This window comes from Babylonia areolata, chromosome 7, assembly GCF_041734735.1.
Source record: "Babylonia areolata isolate BAREFJ2019XMU chromosome 7, ASM4173473v1, whole genome shotgun sequence".
NCBI classification, from domain to species: domain Eukaryota; kingdom Metazoa; phylum Mollusca; class Gastropoda; order Neogastropoda; family Buccinidae; genus Babylonia; species Babylonia areolata.
In genome coordinates this window covers 41951267-41973960 of record NC_134882.1, presented here as the reverse complement: position 1 = coordinate 41973960, position 22694 = coordinate 41951267, and the positions used below count along the sequence as shown (strand labels likewise).

The window sequence follows — 22694 nt, the reverse complement described above, 5'->3', positions numbered from 1 at the left end:
AGTCAGATAACTGTCACACAGACTGACAACACAACAGCCAGATAACTGTCACACAGACTGACAACACCACAGTCAGATAACTGTCACACAGACTGACAACACTACAGTCAGATAACTGTCACACAGACTGACAACACCACAGTCAGATAACTGTCACACAGTCTGGCAACACCACAGTCAGATTATCCAGCAGGTAACTGTCACACAGACTGACAGCACCACAGTCAGATTATCCAGCAGGTAACTGTCACACAGACTGACAACACCACAGTCAGATTATCCAGCAGGTAACTGTCACACAGACTGACAACACCACAGTCAGATTATCCTGCAGGTAACTGTCACACAGACTGACAACACCACAGTCAGATTATCCAGCAGGTAACTGTCACACAGACTGACAACACCACAGTTGGATTATCCAGCAGGTAACTGTCACACAGACTGATAACACCACAGTCAGATTATCCAGCAGGTAACTGTCACACAGACTGACAACACCACAGTTGGATTATGCAGCAGGTAACTGTCACACAGACTGACAACACCACAGTCAGATTATCCAGCAGGTAACTGTCACACAGACTGACAACACCACAGTCAGATAACTGTCACACAGGCTGACAACACTGCAGTCAGATAACTGTCACACAGACTGACAACACCACAGTCAGATTATCCTGCAGGTAACTGTCACACAGACTGATAACACCACAGTCAGATTATCCAGCAGGTAACTGTCACACAGACTGACAACACCACAGTTGGATTATCCAGCAGGTAACTGTCACACAGACTGACAACACCACAGTCAGATTATCCTGCAGGTAACTGTCACACAGACTGACAACACCACAGTCAGATTATCCAGCAGATAACTGTCACACAGACTGACAACACCACAGTCAGATTATCCAGCAGGTAACTGTCACACAGACTGACAACACCACAGTCAGATTATCCTGCAGGTAACTGTCACACAGACTGACAACACCACAGTCAGATTATCCTGCAGGTAACTGTCACACAGACTGACAACACCACAGTTGGATTATGCAGCAGGTAACTGTCACACAGACTGACAACATCACATCAGCTGCAGTCAACAGTCATGTTGATGTGTCAGGGGTAAACACTGTGGCCTGTCCAATTATGGTATTTACGTCTCTGAAGGGTAGGAGAAACACAGCATTCTCCTGTCCAGCTGTGGGGGCCAGCTGTCATTATCAGCAGTTAAGGATCTGGTTTAAAATGTTGGCGTGATCTGTTCACAGACATGGCAAAAGAGGCAGACATGACATACTCACAGATATGGTGAAAAGAGGCAGACATATATTTACAGACATGGTAAAAAGAGGCAGATGTTATGTGTTCACAGACATGGCAAAAGAGGCAGACATATATTCACAGATAGGGGAAAAGAGGCAGACATGAATGTATTCACAGACATTACACACAAAAATAGGTAGACATGACATTCACATTCACAGGCATGATCTGTTCACAGACATGGCCAAAAGAGGCAGACGTTATGTATTCGCAGATATAGCGAAAGAGGAAGACATAATATATTCATGATGATGTGATATGTTCATACTCACAGACATGTCAGAAGAGCAGACATTGTATATTCAGAGACATGGCAAAAACATTTTAAATATTCACAGACATGTCAAAAGAGGCAGATGTTATATATTCATGGACATGGTAAAACATATATATTTACAGGCATAGCCAAAAGAAGCAGATGTGATCTAATCACAGACATGGTAAAAAGAGACTAACAAAGATAAAGCCAAAGACACACACACACACACACACACACACACACACACACACACACACACACACACACACACAGAAATGATTACCCACAGGTAAACCCACTCACCGTCAAACCAGTCATTGGACTGATGGGTATATAAGCCAGGTGGATTATAAAAAAAGAAAGGGAAGCTGTGCTTCCATCAGCTTAGGGTGCTGAGTATTGACAGTGACTCAAGCCGGCCGCTACCCTTTCCAGACGCAATTACCAGGGGAGGGTTGGATCGGCTTGTCTATCTCAGGGTTGCATTAGCGGCAGACATGTTAAGTTGGAGAAGGGAGTGAAATGTTGATGAAGCTGAAGGCAGTCATTGTGTGCTTTGTGGTGATTAGGATGTGTTCTTGGGTGTGTGTGTCTGTGTTCATGTGAGCATATTGTATTTGAGTGTGTGTATGTGTCTGTGCGTGTGTGTTTGTGTCGTTTTTTGTTTTTTTTCTTTCTCTTTTTTTTTTTTTTTTTTTTTGTGTGTGTGTGTGTGTTGATAATGTGAGTAATATTGGTCGTGACTGTAGGATGAAAAACAGTGCTGAGAAAGTATAATGTTGTGTGCTTGTGAAATACTGGTCGTGACTGTAGGATGAAAAACAGTGCTTATAAAGTATAATGTTGTGTGCTTGAGAAAGATATAATGTTGCTCCTGGAGTCAGTTGTATTCTTGTACATGTGCGCGCGCACACACACACACACACACACACCACCTCAGTTTACACCACCTCAGTTTATCATCTCACCCATATGACTGTTGTCTATGTGTGTGAGCAGGGGCAGGGGCAGGGGGGAAGTGCTTGGGGTGACAAGCTACCTTCTGCTAATGGTGTCTCATTGTCAGATCTGGCATTTGAGGTGCCCTCAAGTTGTTCTGCTGTACACATTATGTGATGAACAGATTACTATTGACGTCTTTCGTTCCTGTCCGTTAGTGCTTGTGGCTGTAGTTTGTCACTGTCCTGTCACTCTTAATGCTGCTGCAGGAAGGAAGATTTCTTTTGTTCAGCACAGTACAATGCCCAGAACTGGAAGGGGGTGCTGGGAGGGGGGTCAAATAGATGGATGAGGTGAGAAGAGGGGAGTGGAGGAGGATCTTGGTGTGGAGAGAGGGTGGGGGGTGAGGGGGGGGGGATTAGAGAAAGCAGGGAAACAATAGGTGTTGATTGTTTTGACTGTTGGAGAGTAATCCAGGCTGGATTTTTTTTCTTTGCTTTTTTTTTCTTCTTTGTTTTCTTTCACACTGGTTAGTTACATTTCAATAAAAGGTAAGGTACACACAGATACACAACATCTTAACCAAGTGTGAAGCAGGCAACATAAGATGCCAAGCGGTAGCAACTAATGAAGCCCAAGGACGAGCTGGATTTCGTGTTGTGGCAGATTTGTAATAAACAACACTGAGAACCAGAATGGAACAACAGCATTTTGGACACAGCAGCTTAGCGCCTGCACAGAATGGTGTTAAGGACACAGCAAGGTAGCACCTGTACAGAACAATGGTGTCCAGGACATAGCAAGTTAGCACCTGTGCAGAACAATGGTGTCTAGGACATAGCAAGCTAGCACCTGTACAGAACAATGGTGTCCAGGACATAGCAAGCTAGCACCTGTACAGAACAATGGTGTCCAGGACATAGCAAGTTAGCACCTGTACAGAACAATGGTGTCTAGGACATAGCAAGTTAGCACCTGTACAGAACAATGGTGTCTAGAACATAGCAAGCTAGCACCTGTACAGAACAATGGTGTCTAGGACATAGCAAGGTAGCACCTGTACAGAACAGTGGTGTTAAGGACACAGCAAGTTAGCACCTGTACAGAACAATGGTGTCTAGGACATAGCAAGTTAGCACCTGTACAGAACAATGGTGTCCAGGACATAGCAAGCAGCACCTGTACAGAACAATGGTGTCTAGGACATAGCAAGTTAGCACCTGTACAGAACAATGGTGTCTAGGACATAGCAAGTTAGCACCTGTACAGAACAATGGTGTCTAGGACATAGCAAGTTAGCACCTGTACAGAACAATGGTGTCTAGGACATAGCAAGTTAGCACCTGTACAGAACAATGGTGTCCAGGACATAGCAAGTTAGCACCTGTACAGAACAATGGTGTCCAGGACATAGCAAGTTAGCACCTGTACAGAACAATGGTGTCTAGGACATAGCAAGTTAGCACCTGTGCAGAACAAATGCATATAGGACACAGCAAGGTAGCACACATACATAGCAATGGTGGAACTGGCTGAGTAAAAGTTCTACAATTCAAATGGTGAGCAGAACACTGGTCATTGTCATTCAAAGTCATGACTGACTACTTGACTATGTGTTGTGTGTGTGTGTGGACATGACTGTGTGTGCAGGTGTTGCTACAGGTGTGTGTGGACATGACTGTGTGCATGTGTTGCTTCAGGTGTGTGTGGACATGACTCTGTGCTGTGTGTACAGGTGTTGCTTCAGGTGTGTGTGAACATGACCCTGTGCTGTGTGTGTACAGGTGTTGCTACAGGTGTGTGTGGACATGACCCTGTACTTTGTGTGTGTACAGGTGTGTGTGGACGTGACCCTGTGCTGTGTGTGTACAGGTGTTGCTACAGGTGTGTGTGGACATGACCCAGTACTTTGTGTGTGTACAGGTGTTCCTACAGGTGTGTGTGGACGTGACCCTGTGCTGTGTGTGTACAAGTGTTTCTACAGGTGGGTGTGGACATGACCCTGTGCTGTGCTGTGTGTGTACAGGTGTTCCTACAGGTGTGTGTGGACGTGACCCTGTGCTGTGTGTGTACAAGTGTTTCTACAGGTGGGTGTGGACATGACCCTGTGCTGTGCTGTGTGTGTACAGGTGTTGCTACAGGTGTGTATGGACATGACCCTGTGCTGTGCTGTGTTGTGTGTGTGCAGGTGTTGCTGCAGGTGTGTGTGGATGTGACCCTGTGGCTGCTGGCACTGCTGACAAACCAGACGACCCTGGCCATCTCTCACCTGTTGGGGGCACTGTCCGCTCTGCACGACGGGGGGCACCACCACCTCCTCACCGCCCTCTGCCGACTCCTGTTGCCACAAGGTTGGTGGTGGTGGTTGTGGTGGTGGTGTGTGTGTGTGTGTGTGTGTGTGTGTGTGATTTCGTTCTTTAGTTTAGCATTTTTTTACTGTGAGTGATATTAGATGGAGAAAAAAACTAACATGCAATTAATTTTTTGTGTGTATGAGTGTGAGTGTGTGCATGTGTGTGAGTGTGCATCTATATGTGTGTGCATGTCTGTGTCTCTGTATGTGTGTGGTTGAGTCTGTGTGCATGTGTGTTCCTGTATGTGTGTGTGTAGGTGTGTGTGTGTGTGTGTGGCTAAAATGAGCATTAATGATTTTTAAACTCACATCCCCACCAACCCCTTTCCCACCTGAAGTTCACATCAGTTTTTAAGATTAAAATTTAAACTAGATCTGTTTTATGATGCTTCTTCCACTTCTTTGTGGATGGTGAAGGCATCTGGACTTAGATTTATTATTCTCTGTCTCTCTGTCTGTCTCTCTGTCTGTCTGTCTCTCTCTCTCTCTCTCTCTCTCTCTCTCTCTCTGTCTCTCTCTCTCTCTCTCTATATATATATATATATATATTACTGAGAGAGAGATTGATCGATTAAGAAAGGAAAAAAAACTTCTTTTTTTTTCTTTTTTTTTCAAACATTTTTATTCAATTTTTACATTGTTAAACACACACACACAGAGAAACAAAAAGAAGTACTACTACTAATAATAATAGTAATAATAACACAGCCACAAGAACATGCTGGCAAAGATCAATGAATCAAGATCAAATATAAGGTCGCCGGGCACAGTCGAAGGAGTCTGATAAATTGTAGGTTGTCAACCTCACAATAAATGACACATATGTGGCCATACTTTAAATTGCATAGTAAGATACAAAATATAGTAATAACAATATCAGAACTGTATGACAATATATATTCTTATTTCAATTTGTATTAAAAAACAAGGATTTATATGGAGACCATTTGCTGATAAAATCATTATAAAGAAAGTTTTTCCTAGCTATATATTCTTCAACTGTATATCTGTATTCCAATTTTTTTTATGAAACCCTGCAGAACAGGTTCAGTGCTGTTGATCTTGCGTTGGTGCAAGTATTGTTTAGCCAGCAACAAAATGAAATAAAAAGTGGGATCAGTGACTATATTTTTGTCATGTCCAAGTATGACTAATGGTTCAGTTAATTGCAAATTTTGAGCATTTGGGCATCTTTCGTTAACCAGATGAGTTTTTCATCCCATTTTGAACAACACTGTGGATGAACACCATTGTCTATAAGTATGTCATAATAAAGCTTGGAACCTTTACATATGGACATCAATTTCTTGAAAATTATAGACATATTTAAGCATTGATCATTATCTATGGTTATGTTCTTCTTTTGAATGTACTCTTTTACTGCCGATATGTGACCAGCAAAAGTAAGAAAATTGATGTCGACATTATATTTTCGTTTGAATTCTTCGTAAGAAATAAAATGTCCATTTTCAAGCAAAAAATATGCAATACAGTATATACCTTTATCTATCCATGTTTTTCCCCGAATAAATGTTTTCCCTATTTGTATTCTTCGATTATAAAATACTGGTTCTGCCAGAAGCTCAGCAGAGGTATTGCAATCTATTTTATAGAAAAATTCTTTGTATGCATTAAATACATCTGTCCAAAAAATATTTGTTTGAGCGAAAGATAATGTTATTTCTGGCCCGTATTTATGGATATCATTCAGCACAGGAAAATTAGCCATGGCAATGTTTTTCCATTTATGATGCGTTTTACCCACTTTCCGTATCCAAGTCAATTTTAGAGAGGATGCATAGGTTTTTAATTCCGGTAATCCCAGACCACCATTTCTGATACTTTTATGCGCAGTTTTTCTATTTATCTTGTCATTCTTTTTGTTCCATACAAAACTATAACAGTGATTTTGTAAAATGCGAAAAAAATTGTCAGGTGGGTTAGGCAGTAAAATCCACAAATGAGTCAGTTTAGACAAAATTAATGATTTTAGAACAGCTATTCGTCCAACGGGTGTTATTTGCCTTCTTATCCATACTGTAAATAATTGTATAACATCTGCTAATTTTTCAGAGTAGTTCATATTTGCACAGTTTTGTAAATCATTTGCAAACCAGATTCCTAGAATTCTAAATTTTGGTGGATTCCATTCTATCCCTAGATGCTCCATATACCGAATATTAGAATTTTTACTACTTCCCAGCCAAATTGCACTTGTTTTTCCAAAATTCATATGTAGGCCTGATTTACGCCCAAACGTGTCCACTATATGCATGCATGTCTCAAATGATTTTTTGTCACCTGCTAAAAGAAATTCAGTATCATCTGCGTATTGAGAAAGTTTGTGTTCCATATTGTTGATCGTTATACCACGTACATCTTCATTTTCTCGTGTCATTATTGCTAATATTTCAACACACAAAACAAAAAGGTACGGTGATAGTGGGTCTCCCTGTCTACATCCCCGTTCTACACTAAACCATCTAGAGACTTGCCCATTTACAAGAACACAGGATCTGATATTATTATAAAATGTTTCTATCCATTTACATTTACATTTTGGAAACCAAATGCTTTTAATACTTTAAACATAAAATTCCAACCAACTGAATCGAAAGCCTTCTCAAAATCGATATTTAACAAAAGTCCAGGTAGATTGTGCTCTTCTAAGTAAGCTATTGTGTCATGAATCAACCTTATATTGTCACCTATATATCTATTCCTGATAAAGCCAGTTTGGTCTTCTGCAATAAGTTTGGGCAAGACAGTTTTTATACGGTTGGCTATACATGACGATCCGATTTTATATACGATATTTAACAGTGATATTGGCCTCCAGTTCTTGATGAAGTTTCTAGGTTTGTCTCCTTTAGGGATACATACAATTATTCCTTGTTTTTGAACGCAAGAAAGTTGACCTTTTCTAAAACTAGTGTTTAATGACCTTACAACAAAATCACCTATTCTGCTCCAAAAACACTTAAAAAATTCTGCCATGAAACCATCTGTACCAGGACTCTTATTGTTTTTCATATTTTTTAGTACTAAACTAGCCTCTTCAAACGTAATATCGCCCTCTAAATCATGTGCTTCATCAACATCTAAACATGGAATATCTTTTATAAGTTCGTTAATTTCGCAGTCTTCAACGTTTGAACTTTTATACAAATTTTCATAGAAACCTTGGACTTCTTTTAGAATTTCTTTTTGGTTATTTAGAACATTGCCATGTGTGTCATTTAATCTAGCCATATTCTTGCTTATATAATGACGTTTTTCTAAATTACAGAAATATTTAGTTACTTTTTCCCCATCTGCTATCCATCTTGCCCTTGATCTTAAAATTACTCCCTCTATTCTTTTCTCCCGAATAACTCTCAATCGTTCCTTCTTAGCTTCTATATTCATAACATCTTCCTTACTTTTTACTTCTAGCTTTTCTAGTTGCTGAATGTCTTGTTGTAAAGTATTCTCCTCTTCTTTGGTTTTCCTTTTCTTCATTGTTGCATAAGAAATAGTCCTTGATCTAATCTTCATTAATAGAAAGTCTAGGAATAGATCATCAGGTACTGACAACTGTAAGTCTTGAACTGGAATAGTATCCACTGCCTCTCTTAAATACGGGCTAACTGCATATTCCTCTTTAACCTTTTTTATCTCTTCATTAATTTCGTCTAAATAACCCTTATCTTTTAATAATGAGGAGTCGAATTTCCAAAACGTGTTCCGTTTACATTTGTTATCAAATTTTAGCCTTAACAAGATCATTGAGTGGTCAGTTCTATATCCGTAATCAATATCTGCATCTTCAACGAAAGAAACTACTTGATCTGAAATGAGAAAAAAATCCAACCTAGCTTGTTGAAATGGATTAGTTCTTCTCCATGTGTATCTGTGAACATCTTGATTTAGATCCCTCCAGATATCGTTCAATTCTAATCCGCTAATCATTTTTTCTACTATCTCTCTAGCCTTTGGGTTGTTAACGTTTCTATAGTTATTATAGTCTCTAGATGGGTCGAGTACTAAATTAAAATCTCCACCAATTATTACATTACTGACATTGAAATCTTTAATTTTTTCGCTTAAAATATCATAGAATTCCGGGTCATCTCTATTTGGACCATACACATTTACAAACGGAAAGTCATTTTGCTTAATTTCGGCCAATATCATAATACTGTTTCCCCCATCACCCCTATAAACGTTTTTTACCTTGAATTCAAAATTGTTATTAAATAGAATAGCAACTCCTCTTGCGTTAGATGCATGGCTTGCGAAGTAAGCTTGATAACCCCACTCAGAAAGAATATAACATTCCATATTTTTTTCAAAATGTGTATCTTGCAAAAAATAGATCGAATATTGTTTATTTTTTAAATAATGAAACATCTCTTCTTTTTTGACTATTGTTCAGGCCCTGACAATTAACTGAAACAATTGATAAAGAACTATCCATATTGCATAAAAAAATCAGTACATTGATCAAACAACCCACTAGGTTCATCAACTGAACCGACGACAAAGAGCACATGCTTATCACAAGAATATCTTTGAGACAAAATGTCAAATGGATCCAGCAAACATTCAAACATGCATACAAAAATATTTGATATAAAAATCGACATATAGTTACATTTACACATACATCTGACAATATACTTTACCATCGCAAGCAGACGCAGCAATAAATTGATTGCTCGCGAGTGAAAAGTGCCTTTCGTTTCAATTATCATTATGCTTTTCTTTTGACCAGAACACACATTTCCTTAATAGAGAGATGTAGAGAGTGTGTGAGGAGAGAGAGAGACCGAAACGGGGGGGGAGAGGGGAGGGGGACAGGCGAAGACAGACACAGAGAGAGAGAGACAGAAGTGACAATTTTCAACCTGATGTCATGTGCGCTTTTCTCGCACAGTACAAGGAACATGGCAAGGGGAAACAAAAAACAAACATGAACTTTCATCCGGCACACATAAAACATTCCCAAATTGTGTCGCGTTTCCGTGTTCTCCACCACCCATGAAATCCGTGATAAATATGCATGAAATCCACACACACAAAAAAAGAATGTCAAAGTCATGATCCAAGTGTGTGTGAGATGAATGGGGGAAGGGGGAGGGACGGAGGGGGCAAGGGTCAGACTGGCAACAAACAACTTGAATACAATTCACATCCACAGTTTGGCGTGCCAGAAAAAAAACATCAGGGTTTGACCTTGAGCTTCGGAGTGTGTGTGTGCACAAGCGTTAGATAATTAAATGTAGGTGCGCGCGCATGCGCGCGCTAGTGTTTACTTGTGACAGAGTGAATGTGAGCATGTGTGTGCACGCACGCGCCCGCGCGTGTGCACTGGTAGTAGTGTTTCCACACAAATTTCACACACATTTACACACACACACGCACGCACACACACACACACACAAAACCAAAACAACAACCCCCCCCCCCAACACCCCCCCCCCCCCCCCCCAAAAAAAAACAACAAAAAAAAACCTGGTCTATAGAGGATAGATTTGAAGAACACACACGTACACACACACACACCCACCCACCCACACACACACACACACACGCACGCACACACACCCACACACACACAACAAAACAAAACAAAAACAAACACCACACAGACACACACACACACACACATACACACACACACACACACACAAAAGTCTTGGCCATCGTGATATTTGAGCGGAATGATAATAGCCCCAATAAATGCATATCATATAGATAAACCTACACATGCATAAGTGCACACACATGTACAAATACTACATATCATACACACTTACATATCAATTTACATGCAAATGCATACATGCATATCCACATGCACATATGCGTTTTCACATGGGGAGACCTGAGTATAGGGAAGTTACATGATGTTTGTGAAAAGAAAAAAAAAATACTAGTAAATTGTTCAGCATACACAGCAACAACAACAACCCCCCCTCCACCCCCGCCTCAAACACAAAAAATCACTGTCGACCGTGACATACAGCTTGTGATTCAATACGGATCATAGAAATGGGTTCCATAATATGCAAGGTGTAGACCAGTATATATTACTGCATAATGTCTAAATAAATACACCACCCAAAGAAAACGATACCCATCTGCCTAACTTTTCTCTCTTCTGCATAAATATACATAATGACACAGCCAAACTATTTTTCTCTCTCTTTTCTCGCAATGCTTCCTCTTTCTCTCAGTGGCCCAAATTTACTCCGATCAATGATATAACATTATAATGACATGGGTAGATGGAACGAGAGAGAGGGAAGAGAGGATGAGAAGGAAAACACGAACACACTGATAAAAAAAAACAAAAAAAAACAAAACAAAAAAAAACTGCACAACTCATCTCACGCACATTATCAACAGAAAGGAAAAAAAACAACTTGATATCAGTCTTCTCTCTCTCTCTCTCTCTCTCTCTCTCTCTCTCTCTCTCTCTCTCTCTCTCTCTCCCTGTCAAATTTTGGCATTGATTTTTTCAGAAAGTTTTCTTTCAATATTGTACTACATTTATTTGGTTTTTTTGGGGGAGGGTATTTCTTAATAAAAATGGTAATGATATTATAGTATAGGTATGATATTTATATGTCATATCACATGCTTTACAATAGAATAATAATAGTACTTTGGACAGACAGACTGACTGTCACTCCTGTACTGACCTGTCCAGCCACACCATACACTGAAACCATCACCACACACAGCACAACTCCATAGTCTCCCGAGACTGACGGATGCCTAGCTGTCTCTCGGTACTAAATTATTCTTTATGTTCAAAAATTTTTTAGATTTTCAAACTAAATTTCTTTTTGTGGATTATGACAATGTCTTCTTACGGTTAAGAGTGATGTTTGAGGTAGCAGAGGTGACACAGAGAATTTGTTACGGTATCATGAGCCTGTGTCATGAGGTTGTGCTGGGTGTGTTAGTGCCATGATGCTGTGTGTGACTGTCATGAAGCTATGTCATGATGTTGTGCTGTGTGTGTTACAGTGTCATGACACTGTGCTGTGTGTGTTACAATAACGCTATACTGTGTGTTAAATGTCATAACGCTGTGCTGTATGTTACAGTGTCATAATGCTGTACTGTAACGCTGTACTGTGTGTTACAATGTCATAACGCTGTGCTGTAACGCTGTGCTGTGTGTTACAATGTCATAATGCTGTGTTTCATGTCTCAGGCCCCAAGTACAGCCTGAAGCTGCAGCAGGAGGCCACAGCGCTGCGCGTGCTGATCAACATGGAGAGCCAGGGTGATGTGGACGGGGGAGGAGGAGGGGGGGGCAGCAAGCACCTCAGCCTGCGGCGCTACCTGTCAGAGCTAAAGGATGAGGCCAGTGTGTCCACAGGGGCACTGCGCTGCAAACAGCTGGACTGCGTGCGGGCCTACCACTACCTGTCAGTGCTTCACTTCCTGCAGACCACGTACCACACCAGCAGCCAGGACGCCCGCCGACCACAGACCACCGCCCCTCCCACCCCCTCCACACCTTCTCCACCCATCCTCGCCAGTCCCGTAGAGGGTGGGATGGTGGTGGTGGCCGCTCCCCAAAGGACAGGTGTATTTTGCGAGCGTGGTGTTGACGTAGACAGTGAGGCAGGCAGAGAAGAACTCCAGTCAGCAAAGGCTGGCAGTGAGGAGGATGGCGGAGCCACTACCACCACCGTGGCCACCAGCAAAGGTGGGGATGTGGGCAAGGATGGGGATGGGGGCAGCAGTGTGGACTTGCCTCAGGTCGGCCGACGAAGTGCTGATGATGGTGGTGACGATGACGGTGGCCGTGGTGAGCGTCGGTCCAGCGATGGTGGTGAGGGCAGGGTCAGCCTGAAAGGCACGGGGAGCTGTGAGGACCTCACCACAGTGGCTGTGTCAGGTCCTGCAGACAGAGCACAAAGTTGGGGGGACTCAGAGACCCAGGCCACCAGTTGTGTGCCAGGAGAGAGTGAGACAAGAGGCAGAGACAGCAGGAAGGGGGAGGAGGTGGGTGGAAGAGTGGTGGGGGTGGTGGACCCCTCCCAGCTGTCGCTGGCCCGACTGTTGCAGCTGTCGAAGGGCTTGCTGTGGGACGTGCAGGCCAAGCGCCTGGCCCTGACAGACACCCTGGGCCACATCCACCGCGCCATCTCCGCCCACCTCCTCACAGACCCCTCCCGCCAGGCCGCAAGGACTCTGTCCCGCCACCCCCAGGCGCCCCCGGCTGCTGCCACCACCACCACCACCATTACCCACCATGGCCCCCCCCATCACCACCACCCCCCTCCTCCTGAGGAGCTGGACAAGACGTCAAACTTTGCCCCGGTGCTGGCCGACACTGTGGCCGCTCACCTGCCTGCCCCGCCCCTTATGGACATGGACCCTGTGGGGGACCCTACTTCCCCCAGTGCCTCCTCCTCCTCCCCTCCACACAGCCAATGCCAGGGTGGTGGTGGGGGAGGGGAGGCCATCACCAACAGTGCAGTATTATTACCATCATTATCATCATCTCCCTTGCCTTCCGCTTCCCTTCTGTCCACCCCAGCCCCCATCCCCTCCCCACCTTCCGCCACCACCAGGGACTGTGGAGGGGGGAGGAGGGCGGGAGACGACCACCGAGGCGGCCTGGAGCCACTGCCTGACTCCAACTTTGACCTTGACCTGGTGACCCGGGGTCAGCAGTCAGACGGGTCGCGGCGTGTGCTGTGGCAGGATGACCCCGTGTCGGGGTCAGGAGGCCGGGGAGGCGAGGGGAGGTGGGGCGGAGGGGGGGACAGCAGCGCCCACAAGCCGACATCCCTGCTGAGCCCCGGCAAGTACATCAACGTGCCAGACGAGTGGTACTCGCTGCCTGTCGACGACAAGTACGGCCGCTCCTACGTCACACTGGCCGTCCTTAAGGATGAGCAGGACTTTGTCATGGGCGAGCTGAAGAGGTTGTCTGACAGTTCTCAGGTCTGTTTGAACTCTCCCTTTACTTTTCTTTTTCTTGCTTTCTTTCTCTCTCGTTTTTTCTGTGTGTGTGTGTCTCTCTCTCTTTTGCTGTCTTTCGCTCACTTTCTTGCTGTCAATCTCTCTCTTGCTATCATTTTCTTGCGCTCTCTCTCTCATTCTCTCTCGCTTTCTTGCTGTCTCTTTCACTCTGTTGCCCTCTCTCTCCCTCTCTCTCTCCTGTGGTCTCTCACTCTCTTGCTGTCACTCTCTCTTGCTCTCTCTGACTTGCTCTATCACTTGCTGTCTCTGTCTGACTTTCTCACTCTTGCTGTCTCTCTCACTCTTGCTTTCTCTCTCTGTCTCTCTCTTTCTCACTCCCTCCCTCTCTAGAGTACTCTCACTCTTGCTCTTTCTCCCTGTCAAGAGGACTCTCTCTCTCTCTCTCTCTCTCTCTTGCTCTTTCTCATTCTTTCTGACTCTCTCTCTCTGACTCTCTCTCTCTCTTTCTCTCTCTCTTTCTTTCTCCCTCCCTCCCTCTCTAGAGGACTCTCATTCTTTCTCTCTCTCTCTCTCTGACACACTCTCTCTCTCCCTCTCTAGAGGACTCTCATTCTTGCTCTCTCTCCCACTCTCTGACACACTCTCTCTCTCTCCCTCTCTAGAGGACTCTCACTCTTTCTCTCCCTCTCTCTGACACACTCTCTCTCTCTCTAGAAAACTGTCACTCTTGCTCCCTCTCCCTCTCTAGAGGACTCTCACTCTTACTCTCTCTCTCCCTCTCTCTGACACACTCTGTCTCTCTCCTTCTCTAGAGGACTCTCATTCTTGCTCTCTCTCTCCCTCTCTCTGACACACTCTGTCTCTCTCTCTATCTCTAGAAGACTGTCACTCTTGCTCCCTCTCCCTCTCTAGAGGACTCTCACTCTTACTCTCTCTCTCCCTCTCTCTGACACACTCTCTCTCTCTCCTTCTCTAGAGGACTCTCATTCTTGCTCTCTCTCTCCCTCTCTCTGACACACTCTGTCTCTCTCTCTCTCTCTCTAGAAGACTGTCACTCTTGCTCCCTCTCCCTCTCTAGAGGACTCTCACTCTTACTCTCTCTCTCTCCCTCTCTCTGACACACTCTGTCTCTCTCTCTCTCTCTCTAGAAGACTGTCACTCTTGCTCCCTCTCCCTCTCTAGAGGACTCTCACTCTTACTCTCTCTCTCTCCCTCTCTCTGACACACTCTCTCTCTCTCCTTCTCTAGAGGACTCTCATTCTTGCTCTCTCTCTCTCTCTCTCTCTCTCTCTCTGGGCAAATTCAAGATGGCGACAAGATGGCAGGTTCTGTGAAGTACTCTGTTGTTTTATGGACATTGGACAGTTTCCAGGGACTTCTACTGCAAAACTTTCTTATCGGATGACGTGTAGTGTATTAGTGTCTGTTAAAGCGAAACAAAATGTGTGACTTAGGGACGTGGAGAGCGAGAATTGGACTTTTTCATCAGCAAGGTATGTCAACAAAGTTTTATATTCCTACGCGGAACAGTAACATGAGCAGAAAATTGACTGATGAAAACTGTGTGTCAGCAAGCGACATTATCTTGGCATTTTTTTCCTGTGGTTTGTTTGCTGCTGTTTTGGCTAGCTTTGGGCGAAACGTGGAAAGAATGCTAAGTCAGAAATACGTGTACTTAAACACCGAAACATCTGTGTATGGGACTACATTGTGGGACGGAGGTGTGTTAGAAAAGGGTGTCAGTGACAACATCAGTGGAAGCCCGTGCATTCTGCACGTGACAGCAATTGTTTTGACAGCGTGCGCGATCAACACAGTGTTCGGCCTGTGGCGTTTACGCCTCAGCGGTGACGTGGAGGAAAACCCCGGACCGAACAGTACGGACCAATCGACTCAGGGAGATCAAAAAATGTCGGAACCAACACCTGTGGCAGTCAACTCTGATGACATTGTGGCGAAGATCATGCAGGCAGTACAGCAACAGCTTCAAGAACAGACCAGTGTCATCAGGTCTGATTTGGGAAACATAATAGCTGAACTGAGTCAAGTGAAGAACGAATGTGTTGAAATCAATCAGCGATGTGACAGGTTAGAAAGAGAACAGAGAGAAATAACAGAAACAGTGTCTTGTCTGTCGGTAGATATGACTGATCTGCACAAAGAGATGATAGACAGAAGAGAGGAAACCAGAGAGATGAGAACATCAGTGAACGATATGCAGGAAGAAATTACACACTTGAGATCAGAAATTGACACGTTAGAACAGCATTCAAGAAGAGACAATCTACGGATTTTTGGAATTCCCTACAGTAGTGAACGTGAAAATTTTGACACATGTGTGATCGCTGTGGTTGATGCACTCAACAGTATCGATGGTCTGAAGGAATGGACCTCTGACGATATTGTGAGGGCTCATCGTGTTGGTCAGGCTAGGGATGGACAACCAAGGCCCATGATCGTCCGTTTCAGTCGTTGGAGGGACAAGATGTCTCTACTAACGGACAGAGCCATCCGAGAGAAGCTGAAACAGCAAGGCATTGGAGTGGCGAACGACCTGACCAGAGCCCAAGCACACATGGTCGCCGAAGCAAAGAGGGACGGCAAGAGGGCGTACTTCAGGAGGGGGAAGATGGTGATCGGCCCGGCTCTTCCTGATCCCCGCACCTACGCCGATGTGGCAGCGTTGGGCACTGACAACAGAGGGCAGCAGGACAGCGCGCGTATGTCAGGAGACACAGGCAGTACACGGCACGTGCTGTTACCCAGCCAGGCTGGAGGCCAAGGTCAACGTGGCGGTGAGCTGATCCCGGGCACGGTCTCCACGTGCGGTGTGGACGGCACACCATCTACTTCAGAGGGCAGCAAGCAGCAGGACTCCGGAGCGGCCGGCGGAGGAGGGGGTACGCCAACACATGACAGCAGCACCCGGTCTTCACCCGAGCGGCGTGACAGGGACAGCAGTGGTGGAGGGGGGTCCCGCTGTGACGTAGCGGGTTCGCCAGCGACTCAGCGGTTGGCCAGAGGCGGTGTTGGCGGTGACGACCGGCATTCCCTGCGTGGTACGGGAGACTCCGTGGTGAGAAGAGGGGGCGGGAATTCCCGTCATGACGTCAGGGGTACTCCCGCTGTTGCACGTGGCGGACGGCGCGGTGTGGCCAATAGACAGACTGAGCTTGGCGCTCATTGGGGCAACCAGTCCGGCAAGTCACCTGGCAGTGGCAGTGGCAGTGATAGACACTTGCGGGCCAGAAACAAATAGGCCAGGCTCGACCATCCTAAATATTGGAAGTTTTTAAATTATAATGTGGAGAATCTTTATACAAAATTGTCTGATGTTTCATTTATAAATTATGTCAATACTTTTCATTTTGTTTGTTTAACTGAAACATTTCTAGATTCGTCCTTTGATTACGGTAATATTTTTCCAGAGTATCTAAAGTTTTTTGCTCCTGCAAAGAAAATGTCACGACAAGGGAGAAAATCGGGAGGAGTTTTAGTGTTAATAAAAAATACTTTGAAACAATTTGTGAAAGAAATTTCTTTAAACTGTGCGAACACTGTAGCGATTAACGTTGATAGAAGAGTTTTTAATGTTGATAAAGATGTTCTTTTTGTTGCAGCTTACATAGTACCCGAAGGAGGTCCACTATACAACGAAACAGAATTAAACGATGGAGTATTGATTTTGGAAGAATGTTTGCTGCAGGTTGTGCAAGATAAGGATGTGTATGTTATTGTTTGTGGTGATTTGAATGCACGTACAGGTTGTGAGCAGACCAAAAGTGAAGATATGGGTATCAATGTTTTTGATCTGGATTGGGAAAATGTGAAGGGAGATTCACGTTGTTCAAAGGATGTTACTATAAATAATTTTGGGAAATCCCTGTTGGACTTTTGCTTTTTGTTTGAACTTGTAATTTTGAATGGTTATTGTAATGGGGATCGAGATGGCGATTTTACTTTTGTTTCTCCCCAAGGATGTAGTGTCATTGATTATTTTCTTGTTTCTGACTGCTTATTAGATAGTTGTAATTTATGTATTGGTGATAGTTTATTTTCATGGCATCTGCCAGTCGAATTGTCCTACATAAATAGATTAAGTACTGAAAAAGAATCTGACTCAATTCAAAAAGGAGAAGAAAGGATAGTGTGGTCTGAGGAAAATGTGCATGTATATAAGGATGAGTTGGACAGTTGTCAGTTTAAGGAGTGTTTACAGAATGCTTATAACATGTTAAATGTTGATGTTAATGCCTGTGTCAAATTGTTTTCATGTGCATTGTATGGAGCAGCTGCATGTATGATTCGAACAGTTGGTAGAGGACAGAAGAAATGTAATGATTGGTTTGATGATGAGTGTAAGAGGAAGAAAAGACTGGTCAGAGGCCTTCTTAAAAGTTTCCAGAGATGTAAAACTGAAGAGAATAAAAGAGTACGTAAAGAAACATTTGTAAAGGAAAGGAAGGAATATGTTTATTTGAAGAGAAGAAAGAAACGTGAATTTGAGGAGCTAAGGTTACAGAAATTAAAATCATCAATCAAAGATTCAAATCTGTTTTGGGCAACAGTAAGATCTGTAAATAGAAAGGCATTTGTTTATAATAATATTAGTGCTCAGCAATGGTATGACCATTTTTCTAGTGTATTTGTAGGTAATGCTAATACTGAAACAGAAGATGAGGTAGTAGAGGAGGTTGGTGATTTTGAAGAACCTTGTTTTAATGACCCAATTAGCAGGCAAGAAGTAATTGATAGCATAAACAATTTAAAACCAGGTAAAAGTGCAGGCCCAGATAAAATATTGAGTGAAATGTTAAAGCAGGCAAATACAGATATTGTTGATTTTCTGGTGCTTTTATTTAACAGATGTTTCAATGATGGAATCTTTCCAACAGATTGGGCAAAATCGATTATCATACCTATTCACAAAAAGGGAGACCCAAATATTCCAGATAATTACCGTGGAGTTGCACTTACAAGTATCATTAGTAAAGTTTACACTTACATTTTAAATAGAAGATTAACTAAATGGGCTGAACGAGAAGAAAAGATTATTGAAGAGCAAGCTGGATTTCGATCAGGTTACAGCACCATTGACCACATTTTCACATTGTATGCAATTGTACAAACACATTTATTAAAAAATAGAAAATTGTATGTTGCTTTTGTAGATTTTCAGAAGGCCTTCGACTCTGTGAATCGAAATAGTTTATGGAATGTGTTACGTAAAACTGGTGTTGATGGTAAGCTTTATATGGCACTGCGTGGTGTATATGATGCAGTTTTAGCGTGTGTACGTGAGAAGGGTGTATATTCAGATGTATTTGATTGCCCACGTGGCGTAAAACAAGGATGTCTGTTGAGCCCTATGATGTTTTCGTTCTTTATTAATGAACTGGCAGGAGAGATAACGAAAAAAGGAAGACATGGGATTCAAATGATCCCTGGGGCTGTTGAACTGTTTCTCATGTTATTTGCAGATGATGTAATTCTTTTGTCTGACACGGCCATAGGACTTCAAAATCAGCTGAACATATTAAAGCAAGAAGCAGATAGATTATTTTTAAAAGTTAATCTTGAGAAAACAAATGTAGTTGTGTTTAGAAAAGGTGGTTACTTATCTAGATATGAAAAATGGCACTATGGAACTGATGAAGTGAAGGTAACTAATGCTTATAAGTATCTTGGTATGATTTTTACAACTAAGCTGAGTTTGACAAGGACAGTAGCAGAAATTTGTAGAAAGGGGAAGAAGGGGGTTATAGAAATCTTAAGGTGTTTACGTAAGTTAGGCTCGATAGATTCATATATATTTTGGAAACTTTTTGATACTCAAATAGAACCAATGATAACATACAGTGCCGAAATTTGGGGACTTTCTGATAACAAAGATTTAGAAAAAGTACATACATTAGCTATTAAACGTTTTTTAAATGTTCCATTACATGCTTCAAATACTGTATTATATGGAGAAAGTGGTAGATACCCATTATACATTAAATCATGTGTGAAATGTATAAAATATTGGTTAAAATTAATAAGGCTACCCACATCGAGATTATGTAAGCAGGCGTATGAAATGTTAGTAAATGAACATGAGAGAGGGAAGGAAAACTGGGTATATTTTGTAAAGAAGACATTAACTGTAAATGGATTTGGGATTGTGTGGATGTGTCAGGGAGTTGGATGTGTAGAAGGATTTGTTTCAGAATTCAAAGATAGGCTAATTGCTTCATATAAACAGAATTGGCACGGTAAAATGGAAAGCACTGAGAAATATAGATGGTTTTATAGTTTTAAAAGTATATTTCAAACAGAAAAATATATCACAGTCGTGACAAACAAGTGGCACCGAACAAGTCTCGCCAGATTTAGAACGAGAACGATTGGTTTGAATGCTTATGAAAAGTGGTTTCAGACTGAGCCCTCGTTACTCTCCCCTTGTCCGATGTGCGGGCATTCAAGGGAGGATGAGTTACATTTTTTGTTCAGTTGTAAAGCTTATGACGATATTCGAGAAAAATGTGTTGTATTTAAAACAAATTCAGCAAAGTATGAAGATATTTTTGGAGTGCTTAATTTAAATCAGGAAACTTCACTACAGTCACTTGCAAAATATATTGCAGAAGCGAATAACATGCGACGAAAAAAAACTCAACAATAATAAAATAGTATCAGGTGTTGCTCATTGTGAAAAGTGAAATCTGTGTTGTCACTCTCATATGGAAAATATTATGTTATACATTTATATATGTTTTTGTTTTTATTTCTCACTACATGCCATTACTTTGAATGGATGGTCGAACTGCACTTTGTTGCACAGATTGATTGATTTCGTTTTGGTTTTGGTTTTCATCAATATTATTACTATTGATGCATGTTGTTATTTGTATTATGAACCCCCATGTCATTAGGGCTGTAAAGCTATTGACATTAAAGTGTTCAGTGTTCAGTGTTCAGTGTTCTCTCTGACTCTCATTCTTACTCTCTCTCTCTCTCTCTGACTCTCATTCTTGCTGTCTCTCTCTTTCTCTCTTGCTGTCTCTTTCTCACTCTTGCTCAGTCTTTTCTGCTATTGCTCTGTCTGTCTGTCTCTCAGTCTCACTCTTGTCTCTCTCTCTTGCTGTCTCTGTCTCCCTCTCTCTCTCTTGTCGTCTCTCTCTCTTTCTTCTGTTTGTCTCAGGGCTTGAAGGCTGGATTTAAAAAAGCATGTTCCTTGCTTATATCTTATTACCTTTGTTAATGAAGAGTGTGACTTGTCTTTCCGTTTCCTTTTTTGTTTTTTGTTTTTGTAATCAACATATATTTCTTTACTTCTAGTTCCAGTTTCTCACTTTTCCATAACACTTTGATGAAAAGCAGGTAAATTAGAGACACTGAGTATGATTAAAAGATATATGACAAAGGATTTTTGTGTGCATTAGTGTTTAGACAAATGTATGTGAAACTTAACTATTTAATTTCAGAAGGAAACTTTTTCTTGTTGAAATGGCTAAATCAGGAATTCCTTTAAAATGATAAATAAATAAATAAATAGATAAAACTGCTGTGTGGGTTTCATGTGGTGAAGGTCCCAGGGGTTGTATTCATGGGGTGGGTGTAAACGGAAACGTCCAGACTAAACGGGTTGTCCCAGACAATCCATCGAAAGTTGGTATTCATGGCGGAAGACTTTGACAAGATCAGAGTCTAAATGCAGACTAAAACGGCTGAAATTTAGTCCAGCGATTTCGCTAGACTACACTCCTTATGCCCAGACTTTGTAAGACAAATGGCTAGTTTATTTTAGTTGGGTACTTCAGTCAACTAGAATGCACCTTTTAGAAGTGGATGATGATGATGATGATGATGATAATGATAATCAGTTTGTAATGATAATGATGATAATAATGATAATGATGATAATAATAATAATAATGATAATATACAGTTTATTTCTATTTTGTCTTTCATTAGAATACAACAAAAAGAAACTACATAAAAATTATAATCACACACACACACTCACACACACTGGTGCTTCAAAACATTACGACCACGTGCATGCTGCTCGATCGCATGTGCTAGTGATGCCCTCTGGACACAACAAACCAGTGAACTCAAGGCTGAACAAACCAAGTGTGAACTTCAATCTGTGCAGCAGCTGACAAACATGCACACATGGGAACTTATTTGGGAAAATTCCTTTCTAAATGAGAACAAAGGCGTTGCCAAGAACAAATCATGAGAAGTCCAGTGGCTCGTTGTCACACCTTCATGCCTGCCTCAATACTGACTTTGCTGCAGCAAAAGTTTTGACATTCAAAATCCAGACGTTTTACTTTACGCCCGAAGTACACAAGTCAGTCCCCATGAATACGGCACCAGAATCCCTGTGATGTTTCTTTTTTCTGTCACTTACTGACTGGTCTGTTTGGCTTCGATAAACCTCCTAGGTTACAGGGGCACTGCATGGTGAAACACTGTACCACAAGCCTCCATCTCTCATGGTTCTGTGCTGATGCCTGGGTTTGTTGCAGAGCTCCTTCCTGTCTATTCTGTAATGTTGCCTGTCCAACTCTTCTTCATTTCCCTTTCCACTGAGCTGTTTCCTGGAGGATGGTCTTGGAGAGGCCACATGTCCTGGTCACTTGGCCTTACCCCTTCAACTTGGTCTTTTATTATGGTGAACAGCATGTCTTCATGGTGACTCATGTGTTGTGTCTCTCTTGCACGCAGTTCACCTTTTGTGATGTGCTCAGTGTATGAGATGCTGAGGAGTTGGCTGAAGCATTTCATCTTGTCAGCTTGGACTTGTCTCAGCAGTTAATAATAATAATAATGATATTTTATTTTTATATAGCGCTATAAAAGTATAATACAAGCATAAGCAAGCTC

General features: G+C 42.4%; 1 protein-coding gene across 1 annotated transcript in view; it reads left to right on the top strand.

The window, feature by feature from the left end:
* LOC143284045 (gem-associated protein 5-like) overlaps positions 1-22694 on the top strand; it is a 159725-nt gene that overhangs the window by 134022 nt on the left and 3009 nt on the right. Inside the window, exons 26-27 of the mRNA XM_076590650.1 lie at positions 4716-4878; positions 12091-13838. Coding sequence (XP_076446765.1) covers positions 4716-4878; positions 12091-13838 — 1911 coding nt within the window. The remainder of the gene's footprint in view (positions 1-4715; positions 4879-12090; positions 13839-22694) is intronic.